Here is a 16,994-nt window from a genome sequence, read left to right as displayed (position 1 = left end):
AGAAAAGGAAATTATATTCAATAAAAGTGAATGGAAAAATGCTAACAAATCAGTACACAAATATGTGTGCTAAATTAGAGCAATAGCGACATAGATCTACAACAAGAAGGCGGTGGCTGGACTTTTACTTAGAAAAATAAGAAACCGGAAATGCTAATGCCACTGTCGTTTGTCAAGATGGCGTCGCAGCAGCAGCAGCCCGGTGGGCCGATGTCTCAGACAGGACTACAGCAGGCTGCTTCATTACAACAGCAGCAGCAACAGCTCAGTCAGCAGCAAGATTTTGACCCAGTTCACAGATTTAAGATGCTTATTCCTCAGCTGAAGGAGAGTTTGCAGGTAATTATGCCGCACCGAGCTCGCTACAGACTGAAACCGGTGGCTGAAGTTACTTTGCTAACAAGGTGTAGTGCAAGCTTTAAACTTGTTTTTGTATGTTAATTAATTATTAATTATTCATATTATTCTTATTTTTTTCTCATTCAGAATGTAATGAAGATTGCATCCTTGAATTTGGCCCATAATACATCAATTGATAACGGCATGTAAGTACCATGTTTGGGAGGAGAGCTGCTTTGTTTCCCTTGTAGCTAAAGCTCCTTGACACTAATGTTGATGTGAATTTATTCTTTTCTTGGTTTAGCAAAAGCAGCGACACTTCAGTTCAGCGCTTCGACAAAAGTTTAGAAGAGTTTTACGCCCTCTGTGATCAGTTGGAGCTGTGTTTGGTAAGACTGAAGCATATACGATAACCTGCTAAAATAAAGGCAGCTGTGCTTTCATTGTCTGGACTCCCACAACACAATTACCCATTGATTTTTGGAATAACTATTCAGTGATGACACATATTTCCTGTTAATGGTTAGAACTTTACCACCTGAAGGTTTGATATAGATGCAAATTACTTGATTTAACTTGTTCAATGTTAAGTTTCAGATCATTCCAGCTGATAGGCCTGTCTGTAACTCATAATACTGACAAAACATTAACCTGAGGAGACGAGCCAATTAAGATAAATGAAAGTAGGCTCATCAGTCCCTCAAAGAAGTGCCCCACAGAACATGCGTTAGGCCTCTTTAAACCATTGACTAAGTAACTAGCCTGTTACTACTTTGAAGAACTGATGTTTTATTCAGTCATTTCCCTGCCCCCCCTTTGTCCCAAAGTGTTTCTTTCTTGTTTGAGACAAAGCATTTAAACTGTTCGCACGCTGCTCTCTTTACAACAGACTGTGTGTACTTTTCTTCTTTCTACGCAGCGTCTGGCATACGAATGCCTCTCACAGAGCATCGACAGTGCCAAGCATTCGCCCAACCTGGTCCCAACAGCCACCAAGCCAGACACCGTGCAGACAGAATCCATGTCTTATGCCCAGTACCTCGGCATGATCAAGTCTCAGATCTCATGTGCCAAAGATATCCATAACGCTTTGCTGGAGTGTTCCAAGAAGATTGCAGGAAAGGGACAGCCTCAGGGAATCATGTAAGCCTGGATTGACCGCTCGATCTCCCGTCTCCATTTCACCATTTGCGGTTTTGTGTTTGGGCTGTCTCATGTTTAACTTCACAAGATCCTGCATAATTTAGATTTTCTAAAGTTATGCTTATGTAAATTCTGTGTAAATACTCCCGAGTTGCACCTGCGATGACCAGCAGGTGGCGACATAGTTGCAGGTACTTTTGTATCATATTTGTATTGACTATTAAACCTTTCTACTGATCGTGGCGTTTTGCTTTCATTCAAGATGTGGGAGGGGGATTTATGTATGCATGATTCCCAAAAGCAACAATTAAATGTGCATGCATGTTTAAAATAGTGCTCAGCTGTAAATGGGCTTGTTTGCATTTATCTTTAAAAGATTCAGTTATGATGTAATTAAAGACTAAAAATTCAAACTTTACAGATGCATTTGTGCAGAATTGACACTTCTTAGATAGGACACTTCTTCTATACTCTACATTTTATTTCTTTGATTTGACTCCTAAACAAATCAAGCAGAGAAACACCCTGCAGTTTCTTTTCTTATTTTTTTTGTATGTAGAAACTAAGAAGCAAGCGAATCCTTCTATACAAACATGTGAAAGGGGAGTGCGGCGGCCCAGCAGCTGTGTAACATCTCAGACCAATCTGAGCGACTGACAAGTGCGTGGATCCAAAAATACTATTCTGGGTCACCACCAGGCATGGGAGCTTCATCACAGCACACGCTGTCTATTATTAAGCATATGCAAAGCTACATTATGATTCAGCAGGTGTACATTGAGACAAAACGTCTATCTTATAATGTGGGACTGATTGAAGAAAAATGACACCGGGTTTATTTTTAGATTTTTATTTTCAGACAACAGTCCTTGCTGACACCGACCTTCCTTTTAAAAAGGGTAAAAACACACAATATCTGAGCGTAATCCTTATGTCGTCTGTCCTGTGCAGCACAGAGAGTTAATCAGATGAAAAAGCAACAATATAAAAAGAGAAGGCTAACAGTGTTTCTTTTTTACAAAGATTACAGCACATATGATTCATACAGCTCGAAAATCAGGTACCGGACATAGTTACAGAAATGCAGACGTGCGCGCGCATTTGTGGATCTCACGTGTTTGCAATTCAGTGTTATACGAAATAATAAAGAGACAGCAGGAGAAACAGACAAAGTTGATCTTTCGTGTGTTGAATGTGTCATGGTGACATTTTACATCAATAAAACGAATGATGACCTCTCTTCCTGTCCAACATGAAACAGGTTATACTGCTTTCTATACTTTCCATAAGAGAAAAAAAAAAGATCATTTACATTATCAACTAGGTTTCCTTGCCAACTGCTTCACATTAATGCCACTCAGGTATAAATGTACAAATGTTCTACTGCTCCATTGTCCCATCATTCTTTTACTTATGTTTAACGACAATGAAGTACGGACAGATTTGAAGTACCATGTGTTGAACAGGCATTTGTTGAGAGTTTCATTATGATCTTACTCAAACTGTACATCGTGCCTGAGAAAATGTGCGCTGTTGGCCAAAATCTGTGGTGTCATTCTATTAGAAAGTCTAGGCCACTTTCACTGTTGTGTGTGTATGTGTGTGGGAAGCACCACAGTGAGCTGGAAGATGCCTGAAAGACTTTAATTATCATACAAAATAACTGAGGTTTCTACTGCTTTGTCTTTCCCGAGCCTTTGGTTTCGTCGTTATCTCCAACCATCGTCTTGTGTTGGTCTCTGTGAGAATCACAAATCAAGATAAAACACAGGTGGATATCAAATGACCACACAACAGTTCACAAGCTGACTAACTTTGGTAACATATAACCGTGTCCTCCGTTGCTACCCATCTGTTTGTCATGCAATCCCAATGCGAGCATGCTGGCCTGTCTTCAGCGTTACATGCGGCTGGAATACTGACCTGTGGGCGTTCTCAGGAGCGGTGATGGCCGCCCTGTGAGCAGCGCGGGGCTGTGGTTCCCTGAGGCGGGACATGGGGCCCGATGGCTGAAACTTGGACACCTCCTGCTGCCACTCATCATCAAAAGACTGTGCTTCAGCTGTGGGTGGAGGGTCAAGATCACGTTAGGCAGAACAGACAGTGCCGCAGTTCAATTTGACTGGAAATGGAAAGCTTTAACATACATTCATCCATATTCTGAAAGTCCTGGTTGAACTCCTTCTCTCCTGTCTTCTTGTTGTATTTCTTCTCAACAACATGTCCCCTGTCCTGGATGTGATGTCCAATTTTCATCTTCTCCAGACCACTCACAGAGTCTTTCAATGCGTGGCGGGTCTCCTTGATCTGTGAGAGAAAACGTGATTTAGCTTATCAGGCACAACTGCTCAGCAGAAAGGAGCATTAATTCTACAAAAAATAGATACAACAATAATACAGTAACGACACAATATAGTGAGGCAAGCATTGGGTCACTTACCCCTCCAGGGCCACGCATTGTCGACGAAGATGCCTGGAAGACCTTTGGAGGCTCATTTCCAACTTTTGAATATGTCATAACTGACGAGGAGCTGAATGAGTGGGCGTTTGAATCTGTGGGTATGTTCTCCTGAAACACACACACACACACGCGTGGCAACACTGTTAACAGACCATATTTCACATAGCACAACAGTCCGAGAAGGTCAGAGGGTGAATTAAGTCGAGCAAACTCACAAAGTTCCTGTGCATCTCCTCCATCCTGGTTCGCACGTTGTCGAACATGCTAAACGGGTTCAGCATCATGTCCTTCGCAAACCCAAGAGGAAAATAACAGTCAAAACCACAAGAGTCGAAAGGCCGAGCTCATGTGCCATCAGGTTACTTTAAAAAAAAAAAAACTGGCTCATAAACACTTCCACCGTGTGTATCAACATGCTTGCACAGAGGGCAGTGTGTCAAATGTGTGTGTTATAGGTGAGTCATTGAGGAGCATGGAACCGGGGAATTCACGTGTTCTAACTTCGCCACATGTGACCTGGTGATGTTTATGAGAAAACAACTGCAGCATGTGTTTCTTGTCTTTAGGTCTATTCCTGCACAGAGAATTAAGAGAGTGGGGAAAACGGCCTACAGTTTGGTAAAAAAAAAAAAAAAAAACCTCCTGTAAGTTAATATTACATTTGAGTTCATATTCTGCGGAGGTACAACCTTTGCGTCATTTTGAGCCAGATGAACCCCGTACAACACAGGAGTCAGTCATGCGTTTTTAATACTTTAACACGCATGCCAAATGATTCTTTCAAACGTGAACAAAGGCGACGACGTCACAAACATTTCGGGCCCATACATGTGAGATTTCTGCAAACATCAGAAAGAAACTCATCACTATGTTATTCCACAAACTGATCACAGTGTTTCCACAGGAATCATTTTAAGACCCACCACCAGGCGCTAGTGGCTGCATTTAAAATGCTTCCTAAAGTCTTAAAGGTGTTTAGCCTCAGACAGAATGCTGGTGTATTATAGTTTATGCAGAGGAAACAATGTGACCGGACAAGTTTCTGTCTAGTCAACAAACCGTGGACAAACTCAGAGTTAAAACATACAGTTGATCCTTATAGGCCGAGATGTTAGGGTTGAATGAGAGTGTAACAGAACAGCAGAAGACTCCACTGACCGTGCTGCCAGTACTGCCAAAGGGCAACAATGACCGGCTCATTTCCTGAGGAAGTGAACAACATTAGTTTAGCGACATAGCACAGTGCTGCATTTGAATATCTGTAGAAATGACACACACTCATATTTTGAAGGCTTTATGCGAGGCCGCAACAAAACCCAAAAGGTCAAAGGGAACGCCATCGGTGTCACACAACAAGGTGACCTGTTACGGCAAAGACTGAACAAGCTTGAACAAATATAACTCCCAAACAGGCAGTGAGACGTCAGTATCACTTGTAAAAAATGATACTGACATTTCTACACGCAAATCCTGTCGACTTTCTGAGTGTTTGTTGAGGTTGTTGCCAGTAGGCTGCCTTTCATCGCTCACTAAGCCCCTGACACAGCTCCACGCGGCTCTCCACAGCTCTACACATAGCCTTCAGACCAGCCGTTCAAGGCCACGAACCTTCTGGACTTGCAAGCACCAAGGAGTGAGGAAGTGAGCGTGGAGCAAGCAGCCCGCAGTCAGACTCTATATTCTGTGGGCCAAGACCACAGGTGTTTGTGACCCTGTGGCCCGGATAAACATCTCAACTGCCATCACTATGTGTGCGAGCACATTTTCTGAGGGTGTGATGTGCGGGGTTATTGTGCGTAATCAGTAGGGTGTTGAATGACTTGTGTTCCATGTGTAATTGGGTTGCAATGCCAGAGATTAGTGTGGGTTTAACACTGAAACCGAGCTTCATTCTGGGAAGGCTACAGTGGGCAGCGTGGACCAGTCAGGACGAGGATCCAAGGGGGGTCGAAGAGTCCAAGGCTGCTCTCTCAGCTCTTTTCAAAGGTCAAGCTGATGTGAAACGCTCCTGCCCTGCCAACTTTATCCCACAGTGGCTTCTATGAACTAATAAATGTCAGTTGCATATCTGCAGCCATTATATTTAGACTAGGCTTGAGCAGAGGAGAGAGTAAGGGTTCAAAATAAGAAGTGCAGATCTGCTGGTCTAAACATCACTCATTATTCTAGTCTGGACTACTGAAAATTGCCTCGCTCTTTTCTGTCTGATATTAAAACAGAGGCCAGTGCACTCCAGGAGGCAGGCTGTTCCCACACATATCACACGTTAAAAGTGAGACATTTGACATGGAAAATAGTAGCTCAACTGGATTTGATGGCAACAACACGTCTCAAAAAGCTGGGCCAGTGCCATGTTTACCCCCGTGTTGCATCCCCGCTTTTCATCAACAGTTTGTAAATATGGCTGGAAAAAAATGATGCTCCATTCATTTCCGATTTAGGATACTAGCTGCTCAACAGTCCAGGGTCTTCTTTGTTGTATTCTGCATGTCACAATGCACCGAATGTTTCAAATTGGCAGGCCAGTCCAGCACCTACTAAGCCATGTTGATGCACTAGATGCAGTATGTGGTTTAGTATTATCTTAGAACTGCTTACTTATTTTTTGTCTTTTTTAAACTGTAGCCCTTTGAGATCTTGCGATGTAAAGGGCACTACAAATCAAATGTATTATTATTCATTATTACCTTGCTGAAATATGCAAGACCCTCCGTGATAGACGTCGTCTTGATAGAAACATATGTTGCTCTAAAACCTGTATATTCCTTTCAGCATTGAGGTGCCTTTCCGGATAAGCAAGTTCCCAGTTTCATAGGCACTAATGCACCCCCATACTATTAGATATGCAAGTTTTTAAGCTGAGCATTGATAACAAGCCAGATGGTTCCTCTCCTCTTTAAGGGTAGAACATAGTTCTCCATATGCTCGCCATTGGTGTCTTTATGTTATAGTGTTTAACTTCAGATTGCCCAGAGCAGCTCTTTTCACCTGTGCCTCTTTGCTATCCATGGTCTTATCCACGCTCCGTCTCTGTGTTATGAAATCGGATGTTGTCTATACCCTCTCAAGTAGCTCAAGCTGACTTCTTTTCGAATAGGCATTTGATCAGTGCATAGCGCCATGTCCAGAGATTGTGTATTGTTGGCTTTTTTGAGGACCGTTTGTCTGTCCATCTGCAGGGGCACAGAGTGCTGCGCACGGGTATAAAATGGCCATTAGTCCAGAGGATGCGACGTGCGTAATTTCCAAAAAGAATTTCAAACATCGATTAGACCGACCACAAACAGCAAAATGTTTCACTTTCAACCTTAGATATGTCTTTGTGCTTTAAAAAAAAAATTAAATATTGGTTGATGGGATTTTCAAATCACTGCGTTCTGCTTTAATTGGAATTTTCCACAGCATCCAAAGCATTATGGAGTTGGTGTCGTACAAACAAAAACATAATACAAATCATTCAATCCCCATATTTAAGGAATTTTAGAAATTTATCCAGATTCTCTTGATCTTTTGATGACATTTTGAACCGCACATGTTGAAATCCTCAAATTATTTTCAAATGTACATCAATAAATGCTATTCCAAAGGTTCTATTTGGACACACAGTCTTTAATAGAAGAGGGAACTCTTCCCCATTACTTATATCTGAAAGATTCAGCCCTCCTTGCATTCGGTTTTGATTTACATTTGACATGGTGTCAGTTTGGAAACCGGATTATGCTGTTATTCAACAGCACTTTAGTAAACAAGTGCCCAAATGAATGAGAGCTATGAAAGGTAACACAATCCAGGCAGTGGCTATTGGCAAGAGGCAGAGAAATGTGAGTACTCAGCAGCCACTGAAGGTAGACGGGCATTATTTTCCCACAGGGAATCTCATACTTTGTAAGCTAATACAAGAAGTACAACCTTAAAGCATTATGTGGCCAGTGAGTGTGTGCACATCACTGTGTGTGTGCATACCAGTGCATCAGTGAGCTAAGCTGCCGCAGTGTGTCATTGTGCCTGTGAACATGTTTTAATGCTCTGTGTGTGTTATCAATGTATATTTGTGTGCACATTTGTGGCTGTGATATTGGAGAACAGCTTGAGAGCGAGCTGTCTGTCATCAAGCTGCTAATGCAGCAGCGATGCCAAGTTCTGCGAAACAGATGAACCAAAAGATCAACAACGAGAAAACAGAGTGCCCATGACATCTGAACATACAGTACATGCCACTACAAAGCCAACAACTCAGTACCAAGGCTTCAGCTTCCCAACCACTGTTGCAACTTCTCTTTATCTTCTGATAACTGTGTGTGTGTGACGTCACTGTTTTGTGATCCTCACAGGGACAAAAAAAAAAAAGGTATTTGGTGTATCTTACCATGTGGTTGTCATTCCATTTTTTGTTTATGACTGTTAACAACAGACCAGGGTGGTGGTCCCCATTTTAAAAGGTGGGGCCGGAGGGGTGTGCTCCTTCTATATGGGGATCACACCTCTCAGCCTCCCTGGGAAAGTTTAAGGAGAAGTGTTGGAAAGAAGGCTCCGATTGGCGATTGTTGAACCTCAGATTTAGGAGGATCTGCTGAGGGGTAAAAGGAGTTTGACCATTCAGTCCAAATGGCTTTTGTGGACTTAAAGAAGGCTTATGTCCATGTCCCTTAAGGGATTCTGTGGTGGATGCTGTGCGTGTAACAGGGTGTCGGGGTCACTGCTGTGGACTAAGAGGTTTCTGTGCAACCAAAGCATGAGCTTTTCTTTCAAACTGCAAAGATCTCCCATGTGTTTTTCCAAACTCTTAAGTAAAACAGTATATAGCTAATAACTGATGAGCTGGCCAAATAAAGTTTGAAAAAAACCCAAAACAGTCGTATCTTTGGCAGCGTAGTTCCATTTCACCCACAGTCACTGAGGTCATTAGTCAAGTACTCTGAGCCCCTCCTCAGCTAACGCCATCATGCCACTAAAGAGACTGCGAGCGATTGAGGCCATGCGTCTGATGTAAGTCATTATCAAGGATAAATATACTTGCTCTCATGAGAGGCATGGATTAAAGCAGGTGACTGCGGCTAAGTTTGTCTTAGGAGGGATAACTTGGCAGTGGAGGGGAGAGATTTGGAAAAGATTCACAGATGCCATATAGCAGCAGATCAAACATATACGCCTGCTAGTATGTCCGTCTTTTCATGACGAGCAAACAAAAACAATTAGCTCAAAATGATCCAAAGCAAACTGGTCAACAAGTTCTCTCCAACCATCATACCATCAGATATTGCACTGCCATGACAGGACATGACATCAAAGGCTGGTCAGATTAATACCAAAAAGATTTGTTATTTTTCAGCTCACCTCAGCGAAGCAAAATAGTCTGGGGTTCCTATTGCTGAGTGTCAAAGAGATTTCTGTGTGTATTTGCAAGAAAGTTTTGAGTCAGTGGAACAATGCACTATAAATAGGTCTCCTCGGGGCTAGATATAACTGTCCAGAGAGGCCAAGGGGGTTGCCCTTCCACAAAACCAGAGACTCACATGGCCTCATACCGCTGCAAGTGGTGTTCCAGTTATAATGTCGGTGGCCATCTTCCAGTATAACCTTAGTAAGCGATGGGCTAACCCTCAAGAAAACATGAGTCATGGGCCCTCAAGACACGAATGTTAAGCAGGTTTTTGATTTTCTCTTACAGACCTAAATTACACCTGAATGTGTCTACACATGTGGATACTATATTTCACAAAGAAGGGCTCTGTTGCCTTAGATGAATTCACAAGTTGCAATGAAACTCAAAACTGTAATCTAAGTGCTTCTGAAAATGCCTGATCTCACCCTGTGGTCATCTCTGAGTGCAACGGATGAACTAGTAGGCTCTGCCACATCACGTCCACGGTGTCTCCCATCTCTTATACTGGGGATTAAAGGAGCACCAAACGGCTCAGAGAAGCTGCGCATCATGTGCCGCATTTGCTCCCTGTGAGCACGAAATGGATCCCTGTTGGAGAGGAAGAGGAACAAAACATCTCAACATTCAGGGAGACGTAAAAAAGAAGCAGGAAAGTATGATCGCTGTGGCTATTTTTGAAAAGGACTCCAAACTCCTACATCAGCTTGGAGCTCATTAGAGATAAATTCTTCAATGCATACACCACACTGAAATAAGAAGCACCCCAAAAATAATTTCAGCCACCCTTACCACTTGACTTAGAAGTTGGGTCAAGTGTAGCCGCACTAAGTCTGTAGGCATCCACTCATGGAACATGTCTCAGTGACTGCGGCTGTGTCAGCGTGGACAACTCAGAAGGGATCGATCATTTCCACTTTATTTTATTGAAAGTTCAGTGATAAAAGATTTAGCTTTTTATTTACTTCAGGGTCTCCCAAAGCGGTGTTAAATCTTAAGTGCAAACTGGTGCTTCACGTTACGAGTAAGTAAACAGTCTCAAGATTATGAAGCTTGCTTTAAGTGGGAAAAAAGCCTAAAAAAAAATAAAGCAGCCTTTGCAGCGGATTTTTCATCTTACAGAAGCTGTTGCTAGGTAACCGTTCAAATTCAACAAATCGCGTCGCTTTAATTGAATAGGTTAAGTGTCCAAATAACCTGTGCAAGATCAGTCAGTTAAGTTAGACCAAATCTATAGCTGCCTACTTTATGATAAAGACAACAATTAGAACTGAATACTCGAGAACTTTTAGTGTTTACTGCACGCTAGCTTGCGTTAGTTTGTGAATAACGACGCTTTCTTGGGATTACACCGCGCATATACAATACTTGGAAATAGTTTGTAAGCTTTCTACGCAATTTCCACTTGACTGAGATGTTACTATGTCCCCAATGACAAGTTCTGAGCTCAGTTAATTGGTGTATTATCAGCCAGTCCACTTAATTCCATACTAGAACATTCCTGCAGGAGTATGTATAATAGATTTAATAAACCGGTTAAGCTACTCACGTGAAGAACGGATCATCGTCAAACTCCCTGGTCATACTGTTAAACATTTCCACGGACTTGTACGCTGTGAGATGCAAGTAAGTTGATGATTTTAAATAAATAGTCCCCCCTGCGCCACTGTACTCTCCACTACTCAGTTTAACGGAGGTGGCACTGTGTGGTTTAAAACCAAAGTCACTCTGCCACCGGCCACGTGACAAGAATCGGGCTCCCGCATTGGCTGCTTTTACGGCGCTTTTTAACTGGGCTTCATCCACGCGCGGCGTGTTGTGGGTGGCTGCTATGGCAACGAGAGTCGCGAAATTTCTTTCAAAACTCAAATGTCCTTATGTAAGCTTGCGCTCGTTACCGCAATACTTTGCCTCTGCCTATCTGTATTGGTCAGAGTCAGAGCAAGGTAAAAACGGGAAAAACGATCCAAGGTTGTTAAATCGTGGAAGAAATTGAATAAGGTGACGGGTGAGGGATTAAATTATTTGTCTGTTTGGTTGCCAAAGCAATTCTTGCTTTGGTAACTGCAGAGCGCAAAGACATTTTGGGCATCCACTTGACACTTACAAGGAGGACACACATATTTCACTCACTCCAAGCTAGTACTCACGCAGCCAAGCTTTATGTGTTTGCTTAAGCCAATCATTTGTACCTTCTTAATTATCATTACTTTACAACACTCACTATTTGGAGAGCATGAGTGACACGCAGTGTCCCAGACTTAGTATAGATTTACCATCTGGCAGTTAGTTCCAAAAATAGGCATGTGTTGACTCACTGCAATGAATACATCTGTACCTCTTCAGAAACACAACACTGGGTAAACATAAACAGAAATCTCTTAATAGTGTCTGCCTAATAAGAGAGCAAAGTTTGTGGAAGGTGAGGAATTCCATTTTTAATGTCAATCCCAATGCAGACCAGAGGGAAGGCCCACCGGACCACATCTTAACTTTAGAAATATGAGTCTTTTGTTAAAGACAGAGATGCTGTTTCTATTATTTTTTTGTAAGCCCTCAGGATCATCACCACAATTCACCCCCAACAGCACAGTTTAAAAAAAAAAAGAAAATTCACTGCTATCTTTATTCACTGTTTTGACAAAAACAGACAGAATTGATCAAATATTACATCTTTGTAGAAATCCGACATCTGCGATTCAGATTTTCTTTTATTAGAAACTAATGACGCCAAATACAGAAAAGCAGATTACTCATTCATTCTAATACAAATAGTTTCTCTCACAGCTTTGTATAACAGGTGAGAAAAGTTAGTGTAAATAAAAAAAAAAGTCAAAATATCACAGAAATTGTGACACGACAAAAGTGAATAAGGGGAAGATCTGGACTGAAACTGTCCGGGGGAACAGAGAAATCTTCTGGTGGTCTTCACGTCACTGGACTTCCCATCAACCTTTCCTGTCGCAGCGAGATCAGTCTGTTGAGCCACAGCTCCTCAGCCTTCTCCTTGGGCAAGAACAACTGCAGGACAGCGTAGTGAGGAGATGTTAGCAGGTAGAAAGACCAAGGCACGCATCGGGATCGAGACCACAGGACTAAAAAAAAATCTTTGGTTTCAAAACATCTTACCCTGTAATCTTTACAAGTCATTTTTAAACGTTTAACTACTCGGAGGCCAGCTCTTCAGATATTTGTACTTCGTGTTTTATGCCTTCTGAGGGCAGACATGTCTAATAATCCATTTGTCTAAATAAAGGGATTTGCATGTAATAAAAGCATACAGAGATGTATAAACCTGATGATAACACTGCATTCTATGAAAAAAGAAACCCAATTTGTTTCCACTCTAATTTACTTTCAGCATTAAAAACACACACCTGCCCTGACACTCGGAGATATCACCATCTTCTGGTCACTGTAAGTCTTAACTGCAGTGTGACAAACGCTGAGTCCCACCTGTCAGACTTCTCACACATTGACATAAATAAATGAGCTATGATTCCTTGTAAATTCACAATACAGAGTTGTCACGACTGCCCACTGACACCCATGTGACTTTAGTCTAGTTCCTAACCCAGTGATGCCGCTATAATACCATAATGAAGGGTGCAATCGCACGTCTTATTGGTCCTGTCTCACCTGTTCCAAATGCAAACGAGAAATTACAATATATAACTCGTCTAATCCTGTGAGCCCTGTAGCGAGAAAAAGCCCACACATGTGACTCATATTCAATGCAGTACATCACCAGCAGTGATGATATTGATTGTAAGAGGGCTATAAAACTGCTGCTGCGGGTGTCTGATGAATGAAGGCATCTGTTTATTAGTAAGTAACATAAAGACTGAGAGGGAAGGCACTGAGACAGGGAGGAAAAATGGAAAATTATTTCTATATTCACTGTGCGTCTGTGCGAGGATGAGAGATAATGTTGACATGCTGGCCGTGTATGCATACTGTACATCTATGTGAAGCTATGTGTTTATTATTATGTAGATGGTAGAACAACCCGAGCACGTCAATCCTTCACTGCTTACAGCTGCACTGCGTGTTATCTGTGTGTTAGATTCAACACCAGCGAGTTCTTGTCTGTCGGCCCTGCGCTGGTGTCATGGTTCTAACGAGGCTGCGTGTGTGTGGGATGACAGTATCTGAGCCGGGCTAATGGGACTCATCTGTTCTAATTGGAAGTGGAGCTGGAGCTGAAGCTGGGGCCGGGGCCCGCCTGGGGCATATTGCTACCATATATCAGCCTGTCTGAGGGTGTATACGTGTGTGTGTGTTGAGCTGGGGGGCATAGTGCGAGCATGTGAGGGGGTTATCTGCATACATCAGGGCATAACTTAGTTTCCCCAGTGGAGATAGATGACTGGGAAGCCCCAGGGAGCGTTATTGAAGTTTAAAGTTTTCCTTCTCGTTTTTCATCATTGGTGTGCAGCCAGGAGGAGGTGATGTTAGGAGGCCGTAAACTGCTATACTGCTGCGTCTCGCATGATATGATCCACTGTAGCAGGATATGCAGAGATGGTGTAGAAAGTGATGGTTTTTAGTAGCGTTTTTAAAAGAAAAAGTTTACTAAGTTATTCGTCCATAAATTCAACCACTACCCTCATAAAACAAGAAGTGGTACGAATATAGTTGTGCCTCCTGCAAACTACAAATTCTCACTTGTTTAAAGCTTGTTAAAAACAAAAAAAAAGAGTCAGGTTATATATAGTTACAGTTTGGAGGAGATTTTGAAGCACATAGTGAGAACTTACATTGGGATGAGCGAGCGTGTCAGTGTCACTGTAGACTATGGATGTGGGAAGAGAGATGTCATAGGAAGACATCTCCTCTGACTCCTGCTTCATCTCTGCCGGTTCAGTCTGTGCTCACACAAATACAAGAATATCCTTGAATGCACCAATAAAGATAGGGACACATCAAATACAATTAAATGGGACAGTCATCCCTAAATAATATTTAATGTATTCCAGTGTTTCAAAGCTATCGTCGAATGTGAATATAGAAATATTTTGGAATATGTGGTTTTCCTACACCGGAAAAGTGACTAAATTGTATGTCAGCAGCCGGTACACACACACCCACCCACACAGAAACTGTCCAGCTAATATATACAATTATTTCACAATGCAAAAGGAAATGGAAGCACAACTCCTGACTGAAAAATATGTGAATTTACTGCAAAAAGCTCCAGAAATATCAGTGAATGTCCATTTAATTGCATCACACCAGGTTGGTATATCGTGCCCCTAATACATGTCTGTACATTAACTGCAAAAACTGAAAGAATTCAAAGATTTAAACATTTTATAAGCAGTATGCAATCCTCCAATCATTTCTAACTGTGAAAGACTTTGTCCAGCAGATGGCAGAGAAGGACTGACAGTAAATCCAAGCACTGATAAGCATCAGTCTGTATCCTGAATGGAAATGTTATATCTCACTCGATTAATCTATCTGTGGATGTAATAAGGCAATAAGATATATCATATCTATAAAACATATATTTCTCCTTAATTTCAGTTACCTTTTATTTATTCATTTCTCATGTGAGCACATAAGTAAATTCGTCCTTTTTTTAATGTTAAACCAGCAAACATTCAATGTAAAACACAAATTTGTGACAGGTTGTGCTTTGTGTGTTGAACAGCAACATTTTGCTCCAAATGTATCCAAAGGATTTTCTTTCCAGACTAAATATAAGGACGAAGGCTCGCAGTCATGATGCCATCTGTGGAGTACAAATACGAAAAATGTGACGCGCAGAACGACTCTTTCTATATTCCCGGGAGCCTCACTTTTAGCTGTAATAAGCCCCGAGTAAAGAATGGAAGGACTGTTTTAATTATTGTATTTGATAAAGACGAAACATCAAAATTAACATTTTGCCAAGTCCATTCATGTTTCAAACACGGCTAATGCAAGCCCCAGAGCAAATGTTTACCCGGTTGGAGGAAATCTTTTTAAAAAACGAATTTTGCAGGATACAAAAAAAAAATGGTGCAGGATGTGACACACGCCGACTAATAAGGATGGTGATGTGCCAAATATCAGGCGGCAAAAACGAGTCATTACAGTCCTGTGGAACGATATGCTGAATATACATTTTTAGTGACTGTTGCGTGCTTGAAAGGATGAAATGGGATTAGCTGTTTTTTTTTTCCTTGGTAGATGTGACGTTTTCACTGGGCTCTCGTTAACATGAGAAAGAAACTTATAAAAAGTCTCAACTTTTGGGTAAATACAAATAAAAAAATGAATTTCTTCTTGAAATATGAATCAGTTGCTTTTTTTTTGGCACTGTTGGGTCTAAAATGATTCAAATAGATGTGCCACAAGGTGGAAAAACAGTGTTTAAACCCACCGAATATATATGTAATAATTATGCTTTTGATTGCTGCCAAATGCTGTCCTACTGCTTGTAGACGGTAAATATTTTGCAGCTGACAATGAGTGCTCTGTATCTCAGGAGTAATACACCTGGCTAATGATAGAGTGAAACCGGAAAGATGGACCGAAAAACCAGATGAGGGGCTGTTAAGAAAAAAAAATGCGGTAAACCTGAGTTTCTACTTCATCAGAATAGTTTGTTGTACTCTGTATAAGACAAACACAGCACAACCACACCCACTGTCAGCAGAGTTTAGAGAAAGCATTTGTAGTGGATTCAATGTAGATTTTGTTTAACTTTCTGAACACATCAGCAGCAGCTTCACAGAGAAGACCACGGTGTGAACCTACCGGCTTACTTATCGTGGTCAATTTCTGCAGCTCGATATTTGAAAGACACATTTCACCCTGTGGTCCGTAAACTGCAGCCATGGGGGTCTTGACCTTTGTCAGACTCACCGCCTTATGTCCCAAAAGTCTGTGTAGGCTTGCTGTCACATGTTGTCGCTCATCTTTTGAAAACAGCCATGAGCCCCAACAAATCTAATTCCTGGCCCATCAGAGACGGGAACATTTCAATAATGACTTCTGTGTTTTGTCTGCATCTGCACAACCAGAGGGGGGAGAAAGAGGGTGGCTGCTGCCTGCTGTGGCTTTTGTGTGGGTGCTGCTGCTTCGGAGGCGGTGAACAGTGGAGCGCCTGATGAAACAGTCTCAGGTCGGAACAAACGGCGCTGAATGGGAATGTTTGATTTGGTCTGGGCTGTCTCTGGACAGACGGCACAGCATCGCAGAGAGGGAAATTCAATAAAAGATGGAGTGAAAAGCTAGAGAGTGAGGGGCTGGGAGAGAAAGAGAGGCACAACGCACCTTTATGTCATCCCGGGATGATTTGAAAGCCTGAGGAACAAAGGAATCACTCTCGATGGCCTCAATGTCCTTTATCCTTCGCACTTGCTCCTCCAGAGAAGTTCCCTCTGAAACATACGTTACATGGAGGGAAGCCATGAACAAAGACACACACACACACATATCTAGAAACAGCCATATATGTCCCCAGTTACACAGAGTGTCAGCCATCCCTTGTCATGCTCTGAAAGGCACCTGAATTCATCTGGAGAGGGTTCTCTCCCTCTTGTATAATGCCATTTGACACAGACAGTATATGATATCTGATATTCTCCTATTTTAATCTTGGCCCCCATGAAAAAGTACTCATGCTTAGCCAAGGACAAGGAGTTCCTACAAAAGGCAAAGGAAAAAATAAAAAAAAAA

General features: G+C 41.9%; 3 protein-coding genes across 5 annotated transcripts in view; 1 reads left to right on the top strand and 2 right to left on the bottom strand.

Moving 5' to 3' along the window:
- Positions 1–167: 167 nt before the first annotated feature.
- Positions 168–1,719, top strand: med29 (mediator complex subunit 29). The gene is made up of 4 exons (XM_072391731.1): positions 168–339; positions 487–545; positions 644–728; positions 1,259–1,719. Exons 1-4 carry the CDS (start codon positions 178–180, stop codon positions 1,484–1,486), a joined length of 534 nt encoding a protein of 177 aa, XP_072247832.1. The 5' UTR covers positions 168–177; the 3' UTR covers positions 1,487–1,719.
- A 748-nt stretch (positions 1,720–2,467) lies between these two features.
- Positions 2,468–11,235, bottom strand: mlf1 (myeloid leukemia factor 1). 2 transcript variants are annotated; one of them, XM_072392463.1, is made up of 8 exons: positions 10,873–11,235; positions 9,752–9,914; positions 5,102–5,146; positions 4,159–4,230; positions 3,923–4,051; positions 3,630–3,789; positions 3,406–3,544; positions 2,468–3,221 (listed from the first exon to the last, which is right to left on the bottom strand). In XM_072392463.1, exons 1-8 carry the CDS (start codon positions 10,917–10,919, stop codon positions 3,155–3,157), a joined length of 822 nt encoding a protein of 273 aa, XP_072248564.1. In that variant the 5' UTR covers positions 10,920–11,235; the 3' UTR covers positions 2,468–3,154. The 2 variants fall into 2 exon arrangements, with proteins under 2 accessions (XP_072248564.1, XP_072248565.1); XM_072392464.1 differs by lacking the exon at positions 5,102–5,146 and having other exon boundaries at positions 10,873–11,231.
- A 781-nt stretch (positions 11,236–12,016) lies between these two features.
- The window catches only part of rsrc1 (arginine/serine-rich coiled-coil 1), a 106,095-nt gene continuing 101,117 nt past the window's right edge, over positions 12,017–16,994 (bottom strand). For both annotated transcript variants that reach the window (XM_072392462.1, XM_072392461.1), the window contains exons 8-10: positions 16,590–16,696; positions 14,084–14,191; positions 12,017–12,344 (exon numbers count right to left, since the gene is read on the bottom strand). In XM_072392462.1, the coding sequence (XP_072248563.1) occupies positions 12,252–12,344; positions 14,084–14,191; positions 16,590–16,696 (308 nt within the window). In that variant the 3' untranslated portion in view covers positions 12,017–12,251. The remainder of the gene's footprint in view (positions 12,345–14,083; positions 14,192–16,589; positions 16,697–16,994) is intronic.

The sequence above is a fragment of the Leuresthes tenuis genome, unplaced genomic scaffold, assembly GCF_036924035.1.
Source record: "Leuresthes tenuis unplaced genomic scaffold, fLeuTen1.0.hap1 SCAF_9, whole genome shotgun sequence".
NCBI lineage: Eukaryota > Metazoa > Chordata > Actinopteri > Atheriniformes > Atherinopsidae > Leuresthes > Leuresthes tenuis.
The sequence above is the reverse complement of the archived record's forward strand: the minus strand, read 5'-3'. Positions and strand labels throughout refer to the sequence as shown.